The sequence below is a fragment of the Psittacula echo genome (genome assembly GCF_963264785.1).
Source record: "Psittacula echo genome assembly, chromosome: 3".
In the NCBI taxonomy this organism is placed as follows: domain Eukaryota; kingdom Metazoa; phylum Chordata; class Aves; order Psittaciformes; family Psittacidae; genus Psittacula; species Psittacula echo.
This window is the reverse complement of record NC_137736.1, coordinates 37,373,514-37,396,635: the sequence shown is the minus strand read 5'-3', so window position 1 is coordinate 37,396,635 and position 23,122 is coordinate 37,373,514. Positions and strand designations below refer to the sequence as shown.

Below are 23,122 nucleotides of genomic sequence, written 5' to 3'. Positions count from 1 at the left end.
CTGCCCACAGCAAGAGGGCTGGAACCAGATGATCTTAAGGTCCTTTCCAACCAACCATTCTATGAGTCTACGATCACAAAAAATGTTTCCAAATATTTTGGAAGTTATGTGTGCCACCCAGGTTTAGAAGGATATAAGGTCTGGAATGCTGTCTGATAGCTTACAGTACAAAATGAAAGATCCAATTTAAGATGACAAACTTAAAGATAACAGCCAGATTTTCAACATATTTCTGATCACAGCAAAGCTGGGTATGTAGAGCCAGCCATCCCATTCCCACTTTTTTTATAAACTGCAATTTATTGAATATAGTATCAAAGGCTATTCCACTCTCAAAAAACATTAAAAGTAGCTATGACAAGAAAACCTAGGTTGGATCCAACTAAAATCTCGAGCCTTTAGACGACTGCGGAGGAAACTTCCACTGAGCTTGTAAAAAACATGAGAGGTACCATCTATTAGTCCAGATCATGTACAGAGAATCACAGAATGGTTGAGGTTGGACGGGAACTCTGGAGGTCACCTGGTCCAGGGCCCCCCTGCTCAAGCAGGGACACCTAAAGCCAGTTGACCAGGACTGTGCTCAGGTAGCTTTTGTATAACTCCAAGGATGGAAACTCCACAATTTGAGTAATCTGTGCCAATGCTTGGTCATCCTCACAGTAAACCCCCCCTATTTTCTGATGTTCAGACAGAACCTCCTGTGTGTGTTTGTGCCCATTCCCTCTCTCACCTTCTTCCACCTGCTGGTAACACTCCTCCTAGGGAGGCAGCCCAGGATACTGTTAGTCATTTTGCAGCAAGGGCACATTGCGGTCTCACATTTTACATGGCGTCTACCAGGACCACCAACAGGGCCTTTTCCACAAAAAAAACGTTCCAGCTGGGCAGCCTGCAGACTGTATTGGTGCATGGGGTTGTTTCTCACCAGATGTAAGACTGCATACTTTCCCTTGTTGAACTTCATGAGGTTCCTGTCAATGATGGATCCTGTCTGGATGGCAGCTTGACCCTCTGATTTATCAGCCACTTCTCCAGTTTGGTGTCACCTGCAGCTTTGGTGTGTGCTTTGTCCCATCACCCAGACCGCTAATGAAGATGCTGAAGATTATTAGATCCACTGATTACTGGTTTCTGCTACTCAGGTACACCACTGGTTTCTGGCCTCCAATTATACTTGCCACTGATGAGTATGTTTTCGGACCAGCTTTTAAGCCAGTTTTTAATCTACCTCACTGTCTGCTCATCTATCTCATGCGCCATCAGCTTCTCTATGAAGATCTTATGAGACACAGTGTCAATGGCCTTCCTGAAGTCTAGACAATATCTCTTGCTGTCCATTCATCTACCATGATTTTTTTTTTTTTTTTTTAATAGAAGAAAAAAGATGGTGATGTGCCAACTGCAAATAGGTCCTTGAAAAAAAGTGACAAATACAGCATCTGATTTAAAACCATTTAGCCTATGAGGACAAGATGAGGAAAATGAGCTTATATAGCCTATGAAAGAGAGCATAATAGGGTACCTAGCAGTAGTCTTTCAACACGTTAGAGGTTATCAAGCAGATAGAACCAAGCTCTTTTTCAAGGTATACAGTGAATGTATACCTTGTGCTACAACAGTCATAAAAAGAAACAGTGAAAGTTTCATCTAGATATAAGGAAAACATTTCACCCTAGGAAAATAATTAAACACTGAAACAGGCTGCCCAAGGAAATTATGGCTCTTCATCGTTTTCTAGACCCAACTGGACAAACCCTTGAGCAATCCACTTCAAGCAGATAAGACCTCTTGGGCCGTTTAATTTGAAAGATTCTATTAAATCGATTTTGCTTTATGTTTAGAGTGTCCTAACACCACACATGTAGTGAGCATACACAGCATAACTCATTCATTCCCAAAACCTCATTCACTTATCTGAGTCTTCAGGGTTTTTTCCTTTGCCAAAGGAACAATGCAGCACATACATTATTTATCCATCATGCCGCCTCTGGACTGATGGGTCACCACATGGGAAAGAAAACTGCCACAGCTTCAGTGACTTAAAGAGATATTCTTCATTTTCTCACCCATAAATCTTCAGATATTCAAAGAGGCCAGCAGCAAAAGAATTTGTATTCCATTCATACTATATAATACATTAAGCATCTCCAGTGTTAATAGTCTGAGGCACAGAGCTGACAACCACCTGCTTCTTTCCAGCAGCATAAAAGACAGAAAAAATCTGTGGGGAGGAGGGACAGAGCACCATTTCCTATTGTTGACTGAATATAAACAACTGCCTGATTGACACAAAACCCCATCCTCTGACTACATCCACGCGCTGGAATCTTCTTTTCTCGTGACAAAGAAGACCATCACGCAATTCTGTAGAGACATGGAAAGCTGAGTGGCATCACATTTGTCTTGCATATTTTTTAAGAAAGAAATGTAAGAATTACAATGCTTGATTTCTGCTAAGCCAGTATACAAAAATGTGATATAAGCAATGGCTAAATTTTTTATTCTATGTAAGAACAGAAGGTTCTTTTAAATAAAAGCAGGACTTAAGTAGAAGGTACTCTCCAGGTTTATATTTGTAAAATAGGTATCTCTATATGGTAACATCCTTCCAAGAATGTTTAAGCAAGCATTCTTTCTTTGCAATGTGCCATCATCAACAACAGTGCTGCAAGCTGAATTCTCTCTGCTGGTAACCTTGTACAATCTTATCCTTACTCAAGGAGACTGCAAGGAAATTATATAGGAAATCGTTGCCAGTTTAACAACCATATACTGACTTCTGTGCAACTCATTCAAGCCTAGACAATAGATTTAAAAACCACTCTGGTTAGAGCATTTACACTGTACATCACAGGAAAGGTGGAAAGAGTCATACTAATTAATCCTGGCTAATTTTCAAGTTTGCAATACTAACAGTATTCTTTCCTTTCCCTCCTTCCCTACCCCCTCCCTTTAAACCAACGACTTAACTGCATTAACCGGGATGCCAGGAAGAGCTGTGCTTCAGTGCCAATCACTTTTGAAGCATCTATAACCACTTCACAGGCTGCCAGTATCCCTTTTTCAGTTGGAGTACAGTCAGCCTCAGATCCTCTGTATCCCCGACTCCAAAAGCTAAAGAGCAGACCTCAAGTCTCCCCTGAAGCTTTCTGCCAGAGGCTCCAGGTAGGACCATTCTCCCCGGCTGCAGTGTAGAGGGCATTTTTAACACCTTGCCCAGCCCAAACTGGCCTAAGAGCTACTGCATGAACTATCTATAACTGTTGCAGCTGAAACCAGGGCACTGATCAAACCAATATGACTCCCTAAAGAAAAAAAAAAAAAAAAAAAAACCACAAAAAAACCCAAACCAAAACCAAACACCACCACACACACAAAAACAAAACACAAAAACAACAACCCAAACAAAACCCACTGTCCTGGGTTCAGCAGTAGCAGTCATTTTTTCTCCTTCTTAGTAGCTGGTGCAGCGCTGTGTTTTTGACTTTTGGCCTGGGGATAATACTGATAAAGCCGATGTTTTCAGTTGCTGGTCAGAATGTTTACCCTGACCAAGGACTTTGTGAGTCTCATGCTCTGCCAGGGAGGAGGGGAAGCCGGGAGGAAGCAGAGACAGGACACCTGACCCAAACTAGCCAAAGAGGTATTCCATACCACAGCACGTCATGCCCAGGAGGTAGAACTGAGAGTCCCCAGAAGGGCTAGTTCGCTGCTGGGTGGGGGTGAGCTATCGGTCGGCGGGTGGTGAGGTGTTGCATTCTCTTCCCTTGTTATTTCTCTTATCATTATTCTTACTGGTGGCAGCAGTAGTGATTTGTATTATACCTTAGTTATTAAACTGTTCTTAACTCATGGGAGTTGCATTCTTTCGATTCTCCTCCCCGTCCCTCCAGGAGCGGGGGGAAGAAAGTGCAGGGGGGGAAGTAGACTGCGTGGTTTTAATTTATGGCCTGGGCCTAAACCACGACACCCACCAAACCAAAAAACAGCATTCATGAGTGGAACTGTACACAAACAGCCAGAGCTAGAAGGAGCACATCATACACTAATGGATATACTGAAATCCTAGATGGCTCTAACTTCTCCTGCTTCAAAGACCTATATATTCTTCACTACAGCAAACTGAACAAGATGCATAAATAGCACTAGAAGCTCCAGACTGTTCAGTGCAGTTCCCTTCACAGGCAAGAACATAGTCTAAATTCCCTATTACCTGTAGCCCTGAAACAGTGTATTTTTGGGTACAGAGGCACACAGCCAGAACAGCAAGACAGTAGAGCTTCACATCTAAATCCAACTTCTAGCACAGTATTCAGGGCACTTGGTCAAACTCAGATCTCCAATAGCCAGTGCTGTTGCACTAAACGCACATCGGACAAAAGGAACTTGCTTCCTGCTCTCCCCTCCCCAGACCTCCTTCCCCTAGTTTTGATCAAAAGTAACCATGCTTGATGAGCTCTGCTCCAAGTTCAAGATATTCTAATATGGCCAGACTTGACCTGAAAAAGCTTATGTCAAAACATTCAAGGGTTGAGGAAAGCTTTTGCATTGTTGCCTTCATTGCTGCAACACAACAGAGCTCAAACCAATTCTAAGCAACTACCTTAGCAGATCAAATTTAAGCACGAGTTTCTCATTGTTTCAGCAAGGAGACTTTGCTGAAGCACACTGCTACTTTATTGCCCTAAAATGTATCATTTTCAACACCATCTGAAATTAAGATACATGTGAAGATTTAAATAAACAAAATATAATAATAATAATAGGATCATTATGACTGAGGCTGTGCTAGGCTTCTGAAAGTAAAATTTGGGCAAAATCCTTGATATGAATGTAATACTGAGTCAATTCTGCTTAACACACAGATGCAGATTTTTTTACTGACAGTTCTATTCAAACAGTGAGTGGAACTGACCAATAATTTTAAAAAGTACATTATATGACTAAAGGTAATTCGAGCTGGGTAAGGTGGGAAGAATTAAATGACACTTTAGAAATACTAAGCAGCATTTTTTTCTTTAATGCAGAACTTCATCCCTAGAAACTGCACATTTACCTTTATCAGGACAAAAAGCCCAATGATTAACTCAATGTCATTAAATAACAGATAATAATCCCTTTGGTTTGTCACAATATAAAAGCTCAAACTTTTAATTTGCTTTTATACCTTATAACCCATAAGAGATGTGAATATGTTTCAAAAACATCTGTGCTGGGGATATTTGGAAAAACATAATTGTTTCATTCATCTTCAAGCAGTAATGCAAAATACTAATTAAGATAGAATTCAGCAGCTCAATCTGAACGATAGGTACAAAAAAAGGCAAAAATCACATCTTTTGACAAGACAGAATGAATGTAAGGTATCTGACAGTCTTCAGTCTTTGTTGAGACCTTCAGGCAAGCTAGGATCGGGGTGGAGAAGTCCCAGAAATGGACCTAAACTCCCACAAAACAATATGCAGTTATACTTTTAATAGAAAAAGGTTTGCAGATACTACAGTAAGGGCATATACCTTCCTCAACTTTGTGTGCAGACAAAGCTCAGTTTTGACAATGAGAAACTGACAAGAGAATTGAACCATGCATCCTAACTGGTGGTGAAAGCCTTCTGTAGACATGGTAGCAGATGATAAATATGACATACCCTTCTGCAGAGATGCAACTTCAGTACAGCTATAAGCATAAAAAAGTTCAAAGCCTGTACTGCATGAACTTCACAGCTGGAGTAAGGTTGAATGCTGAAAAGAAAGATTTACTGCCTGCTTGGCAGTAAAACTCCCATTTATTTTTTTTCCCCAACAACATACTAAAATTAATGCTGTGCATATACCTTAAAAATAAACAAATGAACAAACCTTTTTTCCCCCCAGACAGCTATCAGCTTATTGTGAAACTCTCCTAGGTACGCTTAGGCCATATTTCAGAAGTTAATGTACTAATTAAAATAAGGACTAGCAGCAGCTAAGCAAAGTTTCCTTTAATCAGTTTGTCCAAGCATTCATTTCAATCTATCCTACCTTGCAAAATACAAGACTTATTTACTTTTACTTGAAAGCCCAGTGATATGCTAGTAGGAACTAGGCAGAATTGATCACTGCTATTACCTGCTTTTTCTCTCCACATTCAACTGAGAAGCAGATGAACAGGTCTAGAACTGTCACCTTTACTACCCCCCCTGCTAATGGAGATCCCATTCCTGACTCTCAATGGAAACACACACTACAAATTGAAACAAAGCACCCTTTCTCATGTTTAAGTTAAAGTGCAATTGAAAGAACTGAAGCAACCCTCTGCACACCTCTCCAGATCTTGATTCTTTTCTCCCCTCTGGTTGCAGACTTGGAATGCAGAATAAATATGGTCTCCTCTACACCTAGGGTTATTTTCCCTCTTGAGCAGAGAGGCAGCAATCACCCCATTTGTTATGGAAATCTTATTCAACAGCAACTGCTATAGCTAAAATCTGATCCTTCTGTGGCCAAAACCAGAATATGTAATCCACAAAACAAGTGCTCTAAGGTATCTGGAAATCATTTTACATAGTTTGTGGATGTCATGGTTAAATCGTATGTCTGGGGTAGCCACCTTTTTTATTTATTTATTTATATTTCATTTTTATTTCCCAAAGTTTAGGCATACTTTCAAAATTGATTCTCTATTTCCAATTGATTGCTCAATTCCTGTCCTAAGGAGAAAGGAGCCCATAAGGCTAGAAAACTCCATCTTTACAGTCTTCTCCTTTCTGCAAGAATCTGCCCTGAACAAAGCTTTAAAACCATTACTTTGTTATTCAGAGTCTAAATGTGATTTAAAATACAAGCTGGAGGAAGATTATGCCAAACTAAAAGAAGGGGAGTTTTGGATACGTATATTCACTGTAAATGATATCTTGGTCCTCTTTTTCCTGGGTGGTTGTGTTTGGTTTTCTTTTCTTTTTTTTTGGTGGGTTTTGGGTTTTTTTTAAACACTCAAGGAAGGTAGTGGCTTGGTTCTCAACAAGATTTCTACATGGGATACTTAAGGGATAAGTAAATCTGTTTACTACATGACACTCCCCTGTGACAAACTACATTCCAAGTATCAGGTCACCAAAAGGGAGCCAACAGCAAAACCCCCTTCCCTCGTTAACATTTCCCAGCATGTTAAAACCACATGTAATCCACTGAGAAGCAGAAAATCTTTGCCCAAGAGGTAAAATAATTGATATAATATGTACTTTCCTTCTTAAAAATCAAAGTAGTGTAATGTTTCTGACCAACTGGTTTCCTGGCTTAACTGTTTTCATCAAGACACACGGCTGTTCACACAGCAATTTGCTTTCTGGTGCTCTCTGATTGCTATCCAGGTAAATATGAAGGTTTTCAGAGTAATTGCTCTGTAGCTGGAAAAGTGGCCAAAATCCCTGAAGAGAATGACTCAGTGGGAAATTTATGAAAGGGGTGGGAGAAGAGAGAGACACTCTTTTTAGTCCTGAGTTGGGGTTATTTCCAGCCTAGTTTAGGCCACAAAACAGTAAGAACGTGAACAAAACTGACAAGGAGGGGAGTAACACACCTAAAGGAACATTACTTGACAGATATTTTTAGGACTTCATTATACGCATTTTACTATGAAATGTAAAAATCTTTGACAGTGAACACTTGCACAGAAACTCTTTTCTGGACAATTTGATCTGCAATATCAATATTGTGAACGTTTTCTACTACTTGCTGTCAACTTCCTCACAAGCAAATAATTCCCATTTTACAGAATTATCTATGTAAATCTGTAAGATTTACATATACTACATAAACATTACAAACTGTTTACATAGACCAACATGGTCTATGATTTAAATAAACTGTTTTTATGACAAGCATCTGACTACAGTCAGCATCTTCTACTACTAGGCAGATTTTTCTGAAGTATGTAAATTGAGAAACCATTTTGACTGATGAAAGAGCATATGCTAATCTATTTTAATTAGGAAGTCACCTCCAACATAATACTGAGAAGCTCAAAATGTTTTTTTCAGCCCGCTCTGAATGGAACCAAACATTCGTAAATACACTGACAGTTTTGGATACTGGATCATTCCAAACCATATCACCATATTTTTTTTTTGTTGATTACTAACTTGCTAATACTGAGTGATAGCCCTTCCAACTTTACCTCTTGGAAAAGAGGAAATAACAGATTACACATGCTTTACTGAGAAACAGGACTGAGGATATAGAAAACATCTGAAACAACTGGAAAAACAAACAAATAAAACAAATACTTTCACATCAGATCAATACTGTGCATTTTCTCATTTCTACTATATGCATTAAGTATGCCAGGTTCAAAAATTTGCTCCTGAGAAAGATACTGACCATAACAACTCAGCTCATATCCATTAAAGCAGAAAAGAACACAGGTTTTTGCATGTCTCATAGGGTCTTAACTCCAAACAAGAAAAGCACTTAATGAGCTTTTGACTAATGAGTCAAGTGTGAATTTTGACTTAGTACACCTCTGTGCATTTGAGCCACTCCAAAGAATGCTGACCAAGAGATTTTTACATGTCATTAAAGAATAACATACTTTCCAAAGGTCTTAACAAATTTCCAAATATCATTTCAGCTGATAGGATGGAAGATCATATTTATTTTTACTAGAAGTGAAGGAGAATGGGGGGAAAAAGCTGAAGACTTTTACCACCAGCACACTTACACATGGATAAAGATGATGATAATATGCAGTGCTGATATCATCTCTTGTTAAATAAGAGAGATGATCACCCCCCTTAAAACGAGCTTACTGGAGTAACATTTTCCACAGAACACATACACTTCTGCAGAAGATATGTTACAGTTCCAGATTTGGGAGATATGACTTTCTCCTTTCTCTTGGAGGCTTATATTTCTGAAAGTAACCAGGACTTTGAACAGGGGCATTAGGCATTCAAGTTTCCACTTCCTGAGATTTCAAGTGCTATCCTGTAAAAGAGCAGCAGCTTAGCAGGGAGAAAAAGAGAGACATTTTTTAATCATTCTTTGAGGACCATCCCCTGCCAAAGCCACAAGATTAGATACTAGAAAAATGTGAAAAATATAAAAAAAATGTTTTTGCTAGTTACAGTAAACAGGAATGACTGATGCTGGCTTGTACTTGTTAGGTGTAAAACATGCTTGTGTGCTAGAAAAACCTTCTTTTCCCCAAAAGGGATTAGGTAGGGAAGCATGGTTGTGCAAACAAGGTGGCCAAGATCTTATTCCCTCTGGTGAGAAAAGGTGAGGTAAATTTCTTTCTTCCATACATGTTCACCAGGATATAATTTGAGTGCGGAGAACTACCTCTCTTCCTTGAATTCTAGGCAGAAGCAGTGAAGCGACAAACTTTACTTTTTCCATGCTGCAGAGGCAAAGTCGACCTGCTAAAAGAAAAGCTCTTTCCCTTAAAGCTTTTACAAATATTATGGGGGGTGGAGGGGAAAGACACACCACATACCAAGTACCTAAACTGTCCTGAGGACTTTCAAGAGACAGTAACAGAACAGGTTACTATGTACCACTCCCTGCAAGGAAAACAAGCCAGGTTGCAACACTACGGTCTGCAGGTGGCTGCAGATACAAAGATAAAACCATAATGAAGACACTTTTTTCAAAGGTTCTTGTAACTATGAGCACTAGAGAAACTTTTTAGTTTGATTTCAGAAACCAAAATTGCAGTTCAATTCTGCAGCAAGCCAGTTTCCATGGGAGCAAAATTCTAACTAATAAACTTCCTACAGTGTGCTGGGAGGCCAGTGACTGAAGAAAACTAAACGAGATCTCATCGTAGGCCAGCAAGTACAGTGTGAAACAATGTATAAAAGTATTACTATGAAAAAGAAATGTAAGACAAGGTAGGGGGAAAGAAACCAGAAAGACACTTTGACAGAGATACTGAGGAGCTTTATACTACAAAAGAAATACTAAAATAGTGAAAACTGACAGAGAAACACTTAAAAAGCATTAAGGAATATCGACACTCAAATTGGAAATAAAATATTGGTACTGAAGAGACTAGCAGAAAATAAAACTGCTCTGTGTTCATTAACCAAGCAACAGAGAATGCAGAGTCAGATCCAGTATAATATTTTCTTCAAGTTATTCTGAAAAAACTTAAACGAATAGGAAGGAATAAGATGAACAGAACTGATTTTTTTTTTCTTTTCAAAATATACAAATATGCATAGAAGTGATACAAAACAGTATATTCATCTCTAAACCCAAACCTTAATCTTTCCGAAACAGCTCTTATGATTACACAAAGCAAACTAAGATTAAAAATTTAAGGTATTGTATCATAGTAAGAACAGTAACAGGAGTGTCACGTGCAAATTTTTAGCAGCCAAAACGAACGCAAAAAGCGCTGAAAGTTTGCTCATTAACTACAGCTGTATCTGAAGATGAGGCAAGGAGGAATACAAGATACTTCTTTTTACAGAAACTCCCCAATTTTTTCTAAAGAAAATAAACACCACACAGCTGTCTTTCACTGACACAGGCGTTACAAAACAAATTCTTGTAACAGCAGTCAGAAATGAAATCCAGCCAAAATTTGTCATTTTAAGAGTACAGATGAAAATGTAGAACCAAATAGCAGCTCAAGATAAATTTCATCAAGAAACTAGAGATGGCAGCAAAGTCTCAAGCTATCAGTTGAGAGTAAAAGTTAATTAAAAGGAAAGTTCTGAATAATTCTTACAGTCTTGTTCAAACAGTAAACATTTCAAATTGGTTTTCTCTTTTTCCTTTTTTTAAACAGTGACAATACAGGGAAAAAAACCAACCAACCAACCAAACAAACAAAACCAAAACACAGAAACCCATTAGAAAGAAAAGGTATAAACCACAGTAAGACTTTATTTTTAAACACAAGGACTTCACAGATCAGCACATATGAGAAAAATCATTTTTAAGCAGCTTTCAAGAAAAGATGCATATTTAAATCTATCATGTATCAATGTACTCAGAAGTCACCACTGATTTCTGAGTGTTTCAGCCATGTATCTGAAACCACATTTCAGGAGTGCATTAGTCTCATGCTTTTCCTAGGCTTTGCAACCCTAATGAATACTGAAAAATTTGGTACAGGCTCAGTTGCAGGAAAAGAATTTCCACCTCTTAGTCTTCTGCAACACCTAGTTTTTTTTTTTTTTTAAAATACATTAATATAGGAAACTAAGCTCTATTCTGAAAAACAGCAAATATTCAGGGAAAGATCACAAAAGTTTCACAAAGTGATCTCAGATTTCTGCTAAACTGCCTCCTGAGAATACTCTAAAATGTTACACTTCTGAGTTTGCTATTTAATTCTAACAGAAAAGGATCCTCGCATATTGAAAAGTTATGTCTCAACAGCAACAAATAGCTCAGTACCTCACAACTAAGGAGAACACCAAAACCAACAGTTCTGCTATGTATTTTGTCAAGCTACTAACTGTGACATGTTCTCAGAACCAAACTGTCAGTCCATGTCCAGTGCAGCAGCATCTGCTACTCTTTCATGAGTGCTTGGAACACTCACTCTGAAATTGGGAGGCACATATTCAAGTCCTTCCCTAACACACAGCACCTGAAAAAGCACTCACCAGAATACATGAGAAACAAAGGTATTCTCAATACTCCTGGCTGTTGTTTTATGGAAACGTTTAATATTCACCAGATCACTAAGAAGGGAAAAGCAACATCCACGATGATCATACTCACTAAGCAAAAAGAAATCCGATTCCCAGTCCCTGATGTGAGACTTTAATTTCATACACACAAGGAAACCAACTCTACAGCCAGCAATCTATTTGAAAACATTCCTAACCAGCAGAGCAAACAGACAATTGACTTTTGAACACTTGAAACAACTAAAAGCCTAATAACTCAAGACAGAAGATATGTCTGCAAGAGTTCAGAAAGTATCCTGCCTCAATGACATGTATGAAGTATTCAATACTTTCCAACAGGAAGTGCCTGCAGCTGATTAAAGAAAAAAAAAAAAAAAAAAACAAGACACACTCGAGATCTAAGATTAGAGAAAGAGCTCCTGATATTTTAAGCACCTTGTTTACTTTAAGAATAAAGAAAATAGAGGAACATGTTTTAAAGATAATTGAACCTTAAGGGCTGAACATCCGAGAAACCTATCCAACAGGTAACCATTTTTCCACAGAGGAGGGGAAAGAAAAAAAAAACAAAACCAAACACCAAAAAAAAAAACCACCACCAAAAAACCCCAAAATATAAATAATAAATAAAATCTTAAGCTAATAGCTGTAACTGAGCAAAACAGTTCTGTCTGACCTTCAGTTTGAAAGCTCCTTTTGTTGCTTTCATCTCTCTGGTGCCAAAGCTCTGGAATTAAGACACTTGTAGGGACACACTAAAGAAGAGATTAGCTCTAGTTTGGGGGTTGTAGAAAGAAAAACAGTGCTTTCCGTAAGCAGAAGTTGGTACTTTTAAATCTAAATGATCTAGATATACTAATACAGACCTTTTCCTTATTTAAAAACATTAAAAAAAGGAAGGGGAGCAAATATTTTCATTGAAACAAGTTCTTGACTAATGCAATACATTTTAGATTTAGGTTTAGAGCAAAACAAAATCTGAAGAAAAAAGTAGCTCAGGAATATTTTGAATTTCTTCAATTTTCCTAAATATCTTATAAGTACTTTTGCACACAATCACACCAGAACCAGCAGAAACACACTGAGATTTGGCTTCTATAAAAATCAGAAGCACTCACAAATGTTAAGCATGTCTGCGGTTCAGAGTACATCCAACTGTTAATATTCAAGTCCTGAAGGACCAAACAAAATACATGCACACTTCAAAAGCATCTAACCATGTCATAAGCTAATACGCTTCAAAGACTTAGTTCAAACATTCAAAAAATACAAATCCCACATTCACACTTGCCTTCCTAATTTTAATTTGACTCTATTGTGTATTCAATTTAAATCTTGAATGAGGTGAGGTCCTGAAGAAGTTATGCTTAGTTTTAATTGAGGAATGTCTATGTGTACAGAAAGAAGGAAGAAGTAAATTATTAACATAAAAGCAACTAAGTGTGATGTGTGTTAATAATTTTTTGTTAATTTAAAACTTTTTTCCTTAAAACAAACAAACAAACAAAAAAAACAAACAAAAAAAACCCACCACAAATCAAACAAAAAACTCTTTCCCTTTCCTTACTATTTTTTGGATTACTGCAGAAAAGAGCTTGGAGGCTATCCTTCTGTTTAACATGTAAAAAAGCCAAACGCTTTACGAAAAGCAACAACAAAGCGTTTTATGATATGGCCTTAGTAGTTCATTGTTGTCAAAGGTGAGGAGCAGGAAGTTGTCCTGCACACTTCTCTCCCTCCATTCCTAAGTTTTCTACTTTGAGCTAGCCCTGACTGCATTGTAGGTCTTGTCAAGCCAGTGAAATCAGCAGAATAACAATCCATTCAACAATTAAATATTTTTGTAGTGCACCTGGCTTATATAGATCAGATGAATACTAAAAGCTTGCATAGAGGAAGGGTGGATATCCCAGGGCATAAAACCACATAATTAGAGCAAGACCTCCCTCTTCCAGCAGCAGCAAACTTAATTCAGCTCACATCATAATTGAACTCATATGCTCACAGTGCCTCACACAGAGGCAAAAAAAAAAGAGGAAGGCTAATACTACCATGTTTACAGAATCTACAGACCAGCTATAACTAGATACTGCATTCCTCTGGAATCATGATATTCTTAAAAAGGCTGCAGGATTACGAAGATGCAGGACTTAACCTCAATTCCCTTAACCTCAATTAGCTGCTCTCTAGTTAGACCAGTGCTGGCCAAACAGATGTTTTCTCTAAAGCCATCTGAACCCAACCTATCTTATCCTGCAAGATTCAAGTTCAACCCTAGCAAACCTAAAGCGCTCCACAAAGATCTGTTCTGTTCTAGGAAAAGTTACCAGGTCAGATCAGTATTGATGCAGGAAAGATCCTACTACTAAAATAAACCATTCCCTACATTTTTTTTTTCTGTAATCTTTCCAGGCTACCCTCATCCCTACTCTCTAGACTGCCTTTTCACAACCAGTAAGAGGGAGGTGGAGGGAAGGTTTGGAGAGGGAAGTAGGATTACCTCACTTGCTTCCTCACTGTCCCTTCCACTTACAGGTGTACAAATGCCTCTAATCAAGTGTATATCAGTGCTTTCCCACTGTTCAGAACTGTCTCCCTCTGTTCAGTATCCAGAACAACATCTGGAGAAAAAAAAAAAAGAAAAGTGGGCAGCTGACCACTACATTTGCAGCAATAGCTGCAGCATTTCCCTGGAGCAGGGTGGAAGTAAAGTAATAGAAGACTGTTTTGACTGGCTTCTCCAAGCTAGAACATCAGGAAAGCAGTCAAAGGTTTTATTCATAGACCCTCTCCCCAAAACAAAACTGGAAGAATAAAGAAGATAGAGGAACGTGGATGAAGACCTTGTCAGGACAAGTTAAACTTCCCTTCAGGAGAAATACTAAGAACTTTTCTCTTTTGGTTTGTGGTTTGTTTAGGTTTGCTTGTTTGTTGCTATTTTGTATGCATTTGGGTTTTTTCCCCTCTTGAAAGAGCAATGAACAAGTGACTACCTCTTTACAGATTGCTTTTATTTTTTTTCCTCTTTAAAGGCAACAGATTTAATACTGGGAAAATCCATAATGACTTATGAAGGCACAAAAGATAAATGGATACTTTACATACCCACGTACGAAGACATCTAGAGACAGATTTCATAAAGTTCTGAATATCTTAAAGGCCACTGTACCTGCAAAGCCTCAGCCAAGACATTTTCCCTTACCCCCAGAGCTCTTTGGAACAAAAATTTTGAAATGTGAACTACCTTCCAAACACTGGTAATAGTGAGTTTTAATGAAGTTACCCAAGAACCATGTGTTTCCTAGAAAAGGAACACTTTAAAATTTTCTCATTCTCAAATACAGCAGAACTAGCATTTTAATCAGATAAAACTAGTTTTTCAGCTGAGCTGAAAGTGCTTCCTAAACAACTGAACTGAAACAGAACATATTTTATACCAGTTTAAATGCCCACTTATACCTGAGCTTCTACTTCTAAAAACTTTGTTCAGAAGCAAGTTCTTTACAACTTTCTTAATTCACATATCTCAGGAAATGTACTCAACGTTAAATGCTAGGAGTAACTGCTTATATCCAACTAGAAAATGGGGATGTTAATAAAAAATGAAATTGGAGTACCTGCAAGCAATTACATATGCCATTGGGTAGCCAAAGAAGCAGGTGAAGGAGCCACGTGAAAATCTATTTAACCAAATGCTATTTATAAACCTATGGTGGAAGCAAAACACACAGAACTTAAGGGGCACACAGTGAACTTTGTAAGTGTATAAGAACTATACACCAACTATAAATGTCTTCACATGATGAAGACATATTTTAATTACTCATTTCTGAAACAGCAAAGTCAATACAGAAATTGACAATATAAGAACACTGACAAATCCTAAGACTGCAAGGAAAGTACAGCCCCATTGTACCTTGAATACTGCAATAAAAGTCTGAAGGTACACAGTAACTTTCCGGCTACTCCTGCTCATGCTATTTTAGCAAAAAAGATATGAAAGTAAAAGAGCAAGGCACTTGTTAACCCTTTGGTTAACAAGTCACTTCTGTCATTTGAGAATACATTAGGAAATAGTCCTAGGTCCTTTTAGTCCTAAATTTATGCTGTAACAGATTTCTAATTGTTTCTCTGAAAAAGACATCTTTGCTTCTCATACAAACTGAAGTGCAAAACTAAACCCTTACTATGATGCAAAGGTCTTTTATGGTCAAGCTCCAAAAATTATTCCAAACCCTATTTAGCTGTTTTCATTGCAGAAAAAGTTACTGTCTAAGAATGGGGCTTAAACACTAGTAACATTACTGTAACAGAAACACCAAAGCTTGTGGTGCACTTCTTTTTCTGACAAGGGAGGCATTATTTTCCCCAAAGACATCTCCCAAGAAACACTATAACTCACTCTGAATACAGCAGAAGTTTATTATAAGAAGTTACTAACCTGACACTCTAAAAAACAGTTCTGTTTACAGCTACATTGAAGTGAAGGTTCTCTCTTCCCATGCTTTTGATGCCTTGCCTAGGTGTCCCCTTACATGCATAGCTGACATATGCAAAGAAAAAGAAAAGGGTTTCTTGAGGTTCTTTCTGTGGGTATATTAACTGATTGGTACACTATCTTCAGAGATCAGTCTAACTCTTTAAATGACTAGGGATGACAATCCTGGCCACACATGTAATGTATCCTGAAGATGTGTTTTCACACTGTATATTAAAAAAAAAAAAAAAAAAATCACTACTGGAAAGGGACAATTTATATTTTTATCAACTCCAAATTTGGCATAAAACACCTACTTTTAATGACAAACACTTTGAATTCTGAAGTCACCACTCTTCAGATGATGCATTACAGGTTTCTGAATAGTGATCTTTGGAAGCATCATATTAGGATTAATACTGCTTCATTACCTTTCATTGTAGTGACATCTGTATGAGATTATAAAAAGGCCACTGTATCAGACAGAGAGCTAAGTAGATGAGTTTCTATTGACATGTTTCTTTTCTTTCCTTAATATTTCTTTATCCTAGAGCATTTTACCTCAAGCATTGTATTTGATTGAAGTGATTATCAGGGATAAAGTCCCCATTCTTGAAGGCAGCAAAGTTTTACACTATTTTAATAAAAAGATCAAACTATTGGAAATCTTCAAGACAAGGTAGCTTTTTTTTTTTTTTTTCTTCTGTCCCACAACTTTTCATAGACAGCTGCTCCAGAATCTCAGTAGTAAATTGGTCTGAAATCTTCTAATTTTCAGCCTCAAACTACTCAGGACTAATCTTCACACATTTGCTCATCTGCTCTTACCTTCAAGGGCTTCCTTATCTTAGGTGTTTAAGCACAAAAACATATTTGTAAAGCCCTTGCACAACCTTTCTCAGCTTGCATTTTCCTAGATCAAGTTCCTTCAAAACCCCATCTTAAGCGAGGCTCTACTTCCCAGTCATTACAGCAGTCTTGTTCACACCATATGGATTTATGTAAGAATGCAGCTGCTTATCAAAACAACACTAGAAAAAGCAACAGAAACAGAGAGTACTGATTAAAATGTTGTAGTCTGCAACCAGGTATATTATTCAGTGTTCAGCCACAGTTGAACCTCTTAAGTATAAACAAATCACTATTAAAGTTTCAATCCATAGCAGAAAAACTTAGCTAAGGAGATATTCCAGCAACTATATACTTCAAACAATCTAATATTATTTTCCCGAAGCAATGCACATTATGACCTCATGCTTAAATCAAATATTCATTATCATCTGTTACACTTAAACACTGTAATACAGAAACCAGTGTACTAATCATAGAATCATAGAATAGTTAGGGTTGGAAAGGACCTTAACATTCTTGTTTATTTCAAACAGCCTTAAAAACCCCTCAAAAGCTAAACTAGACAAATCACTTTCCATGTTCCAGAGAAGTTCTCTTCCCACTCCCCACTTTCCAAACAGTGAGTACATAACACAGTTGTTTCACATTTTCATTTAGTTTGTCAAAATTATACCCATCAGTTATCTGCATCACTTCACCAGGAGATGCAAAATTTCAACGGTGTATACAGAAAAAGTATATTTGATAGTGAACAGTATTCTCACTCCTGTGCAGAGAAAATGAAGGCAACAATGAAAAAAAGTATCACTGAAACCATCAAAATGCTTCTAGATAGTTTTGTTATCACAATACTTTAAATTATAAGCATTTTTCCTTGGACAAGGAATCCATGAGCTCTCTCCTTTCTTTCCTAAACACTCCCAGTCTACAGCATAAATATAAAGCATCTCCATGTCAAGGTAAGAGCTTAGGATGGAACTGCAACCACCATCCTCTTGCCTAACTTCAACAGGATACAAACCTTCATACATTAGTGCAAAACAATCCCATCCCCTGTCCTGCCTAAAGACCTTGTATCCTCCTGCACATCTTTTGCAGTGTCCCAGCAGTGCTAGTAGGCTGCTGAAAAGAAACACCTGCAGGCTTCAGGCACTTAAACTTCTCTTTACTAGATGAGCCCAAGCAGAGAGAATTATCCTATCACAGGGAAGGAGGGATGAAAACAAACTAAAATCCTCAAGTGTGCAGTGCAGAAAAGGAACAGACTGATCCCAGATGTATTACAGAGAACATCCTGAAAGCTACAGTAGTAGTAGCACCGATCATCACATTATACTTTGGTACTAAAAAAAACTGCACTACTGCTATGCACAATGATTGTTCATATATAATCCACCAATGGAAGGCAAAATTACAAAAATTACACTTTAAGTGACAATATGAAGGCTAACGATTTCAACTGGGATCAATGCCCTTTTTAACAGGAGCAAACATTTACAACTTTATCACACACTATTTACAACTTAAAAATGTGGAGAATTTTTTAAGCAGCCTGAAATCCTTTACGGTACTTCCCTAATGCTAACATAATTGGAGATGAATCTTAAGAGGTACAGAAACTCAAAACCAGATGATGTATAACCATGTCCTTGCAGAACAAGGACTCTTATCTCATGTTCTTGCCTTCTAGATCCAATACCAATTAAACACAGGCATTCTCTCTTTGGCATAAATAAAACTATTGCTATGTGTATGTGGAGCTCCTATGATAAACTCAGAACAGTTTTCACCTCAGATGAATACCCAAGATGTTTCAACACTACACCTACTTTGTTTTATAAACAAATAAATGCATTTTTCAGTGAAAGTGTTAATAAAAAAAATTAAGTAGTACACTTAGAACTATTATCTGTGAACTGTCAATCAAATGCATGGTCTGGTAGACATAACAAAAGGCTTAAATATTTTACACTATGTACTTATCCAATCCTTTTCTATAATTCTATGATAATGTACAGGAAGAACCTCTTCAAAGTTACCTGGAAGAAAGTCTAGGGGAGATGGCACACCTATGTTTTCTACCACTACCAGTTTGTGTTTTTCATCATCACATGTTATCCCGAGATATGTTAACACATTTTTGAAGGCTAATGTAGAAATCCCAATTTACTTCTTGCTTGAAGTGTGTTTGTGTCAGTCAAGTCTGAAGACAAGACAGTAAACCTAGAACATAACACACCTGGAAAAGTAAAGCTGCATGACTAATGATAGGATCATAAATGCCACTTTAAAAGTTCAACAAGAAATTGGTATTATTACTACAATTTTTATCTCCATATAGCTTTCAGCGACAGAAAGGTATACTGGAAATATATGGAAATAAAGATTTCATTTTTATTTAATTTTTTTTTTTTCTCTAAAGGAGACAAACTAGAATTTCTCTTTATCCCTCCTGGCCTTTCTTTTCAATATGAATAATGCATGCTTGCAGAACTTAAACACATTAAATGTCACACTATAAACAGTTTATCATTATCACTCCAATCAATTCATTCATATACTATATCATTGTAAGTGTTCCACACTCCAGCACACCAAAAGCTACCATCACTGCATTTACACAAAGTAAGTCTTACCAGTTTATTATATTTTAAAGTGGTTAAAGTTTATCCTAAAGATCAGAATATGCCTCAACAAATTAGACTGCATACTGTCAGCTAAGAAACTATCTCCTTATTTAGCTTGTGAATTACATGGGAACTTTGACTAAATATTCAGTTATTTTACAGGCAAAGATCTCTTTCCCACACCCTTTGTGAAAATAGCTTTTACTACCTTACATGACAGTGGTAACTACCTATTTAGAAAAGATAAATTACCTGGTTTAATATTTCATGTGTCCGAAACACAAATCGGGGCCAGACGTGCTATTTGCAAGAATTAAATTACTGTATCAATCAATGATAAATCACAAGACGGTGCAGACATTTAGTGGATGTTTCAGTGAAAGAGGTTTAGTAAGATGCATACGTAGCAATTGAAAGCAGATTTACAGCATCTTTCCTCAAGTTGCTTCAAGGCAGCCAAGGTGGTATCCAAAATCTGTAAGCTAAATAAAGGTGCTGCATTCCTGGTTCCCTGGAATTCACCTGCATAGTATTGCAAAGAAACAGGAATTACTCCTTAACTCCTTATACAACTGTTCATGAAACTGTGTATTTATTTTAACTGTCTTTTTTTTTTTTTAGAGGACTGACATGACATCTGTGCGGAAAAGCCTGAGCAATCACAACGAGCTATTAGCCCTTCTCACCATCACTGCTGCTATTTTCAGTGATCCACCCTGTTTTTGCTACAGTGCTCTTGGCGGCATTATGCTACTGTGATTCAGTATTTATCTGTTACATCTAGTTACATCACAACACTACCTATACTACCAAAATTTCATGTGAAACTTCTGCAGCTAATATTGAATCCACAGTTTTTGAGCCCTTTCTTGAAAATTCTCAGATCACAAAACAAAAAAGCCATTTGAGGTGTGCAAACATCTGGACTCCTGTGAATCATCCATTCTCTAAATGGGTATGTGGTCACACATAATCACTGCATCTTCTTTCTAACAATAATTAGGTATGAATAAAATAGTGTGTGAACTGCAGCGGTTAGCATAAAACCACTCATAAAAGGAGTGTGCCAAAAATTGTCCTCAAAACATGTTTAATAACTGAGTTTTGTTTCTGAGCTACAGAAGCTCCTCACCAACAATCGGCATTAAACTGAAGCAATTGCTTACCAATTATGGCAGCAAACAAGGCCCTTTAAGCTCAATATATTAAAAAGTTGTGTTGGGAGAGGTAGCAATACATTGTGAAATGACAGAACTGAATGCTGGAACTTCTGCTGACAACAAAGTCACCTGCCAACTCCAAAACTCACATTTTCATATAATAGCCAGGAAAGATTAATACGAGAATATTTTCAACCCCAGCTTTGAAAGTAGGCAGCACTTGATATAAACTGAAAAGCATACCAGTGGAGAGCAAGCAAGAGAATACATGCAGAAAAAATCCTTTGTTTATAATAAAAACATGGTGAACAATTACTTTTCTAAAATTAATTGTCAGGAAGAAAAAACTCCAAACACACTGAACACTGTCACTACTAAGGCTTCCACAGCAATCTCATCTTCGGAATCAGAAACACACAGAAAATTACAAAGTCACAATATTGCTACATCTTTCATGTGCATTTTGCAACACAGACGCAACTACAGAAAATATGTGAATGATAACAAATAAATAAAAACGGATTTTGAAACTGAGCAGTCACAAAAATGGGCCAGAGATAGAGTTCAGCTTTAATTCATTATTACCATCTGATCTGGGGGACTCTGCATTCTCTTGGTGCTATTACACCGACTGAGACTTAAACTGTCATTTCCATCCACCCTACAACAGTGGCAACCCGAAATAGGCAGCTGGGAAACGCCAGCAACTACCTCAACTCTTAGGCTGGATACAAGCCTCTAACATCGGTTTAACAGCAGTTGCATAATAAGATTCAAAAGGCCAAACACTCCTACTGCCTTACACATCTCTATTTCCACACGAATGAGAGTGGAGGGAAAGATCTGGACGAAAACCGAGCACTACCCGAGCTGCCACTAACAAGCTGGTTATTATGCAGCATAGGAGAGATAAAAACAACACCTGGCGCACCAACATGCAGACACCCAGTGAATAGGTGGATCTACGGAGAGATATCTTCCCTTTCCCAATAGGCAATCCTCGATGGGTGTGCCAGGAATGGGATATAGGGGGGAGGAGAAGAAAGGGGGTGGGAAGTGGTTGCCGCTTGCTGCAGCCAGCCTGAGAGATGGTTAGGTGGTTAATCATGGTGGCTGAGGAAACACCGGGTCACTTCTCCCCTTTCCGTCTCCCCTGTCATAACGACGGTGGGCTGCGCGGCGGAGGCACCCGCCGTGCCACCGCCACCAGCCGAGGCGGGGACGACCCGGAGCCGGCGCCGCTCGCACAGACCCGCCGGTGGCAACTCAGGTGGGTTCCGGGCAGAGAGAGCATCCCTCAGCCCCAGCGCCCGGCGGGAGGGGCTCGGGGCACCGCCGCCCCCTCCCCCGCTCCGCCCGGCCCTGCCCTCCTCCCGCTCCCCTCGGGACTCACTTGCCGATCACCTCGCAGAGCTCGTACACGTCCTCGAACAGCACGTCGTCGTCGGCCATGGTCCGGGCCGGGGGGATCAGCCCGACAAGCGGCGGCCCCGGGGAGGGGGAGCAGGGGGGAGGGAAGGAGAAGGGAGAGGGGCGAGGGAGGGGGGAGGGGGGACCGCGGGCACGGTCCCCGCCGCGCGGCGCGCTCCCCCGCCGGTCAGCGCCAACCGCCACCACCACGGTAAATCCCAGCCGCTACGGCAGCTCCCGCCGCCCGCCCCGGGGGGCTCCCGCGGCCGCGCCGGGACTCCCCGCTCCTCCTCCCGCGGCCCGCAGCCGCCGCCGCCGCTCCCAGCGCGTGTCACACACTCCGCGACCCCACCTTCCTCCGCCCCCCACCCCCCTCCCTCCCTCCCCTTCTCAGCCGGCTACTCCCCAGCGGCAGCGGGCGGGCAGCTCCGGCTTAGCGGGGCGGCGCCAGCTCCATGGAGGGGATCGGCGCGGCGGGGAGCGGGCAGCGCTGTCTCGCTCTCTCGCCGAGCGGGCGGGGGGAGAGAGGGGGCGCGCGCCGGTAGGGAGGATAATGGTGGGAGGGGGAGAGGCGGGGAGCTGCAGGCGCGGCCGTTGATTACGCTCCCAGGCTGGAGGAGGAGGAGAAGCGGCAGCGATAGGCGCTGGCTTTACTGGAGGGCGGGAGCGCGCGCGCGCGCTCCCCGCCACCGTCACGCAGAGCCGTCACGGCGCGCGCGCACACGCACGCACAGCACGCGGGGGGCTGCGTTTGCTTCCGCTCCCTTTCTTCCACCTCCTCCCGCCCCGCCAGAACCGCGCGCGGGGCCACGCCCACCACCCGTTTTGGAGGGGCGAGGGAGGGGTCTGTCCGGTGTGCGCAGGCGTGGGCTGGGGTGACGTCATGTGCGGGGAAGGGGGTTTGGCAGCGCGGCGGCCAGTGTTGATGGTTGTGGTGCGTGAGGGTGCGGCCGGGCTGGGGGGA

The 23,122-nt window shown here is 39.8% G+C and overlaps 1 protein-coding gene across 5 annotated transcripts in view; it reads right to left on the bottom strand.

Moving 5' to 3' along the window:
- The window catches only part of CASK (calcium/calmodulin dependent serine protein kinase), a gene marked incomplete at both ends in the record, with an annotated part of 204,646 nt that extends 182,446 nt beyond the window's left edge, over positions 1 to 22,200 (bottom strand). For all 5 annotated transcript variants that reach the window (XM_080613241.1, XM_080613243.1, XM_080613244.1 and 2 more), the window contains one exon: positions 22,142 to 22,200. In XM_080613241.1, the coding sequence (XP_080469367.1) occupies positions 22,142 to 22,200 (59 nt within the window). The remainder of the gene's footprint in view (positions 1 to 22,141) is intronic.
- Positions 22,201 to 23,122: the final 922 nt, after the last annotated feature.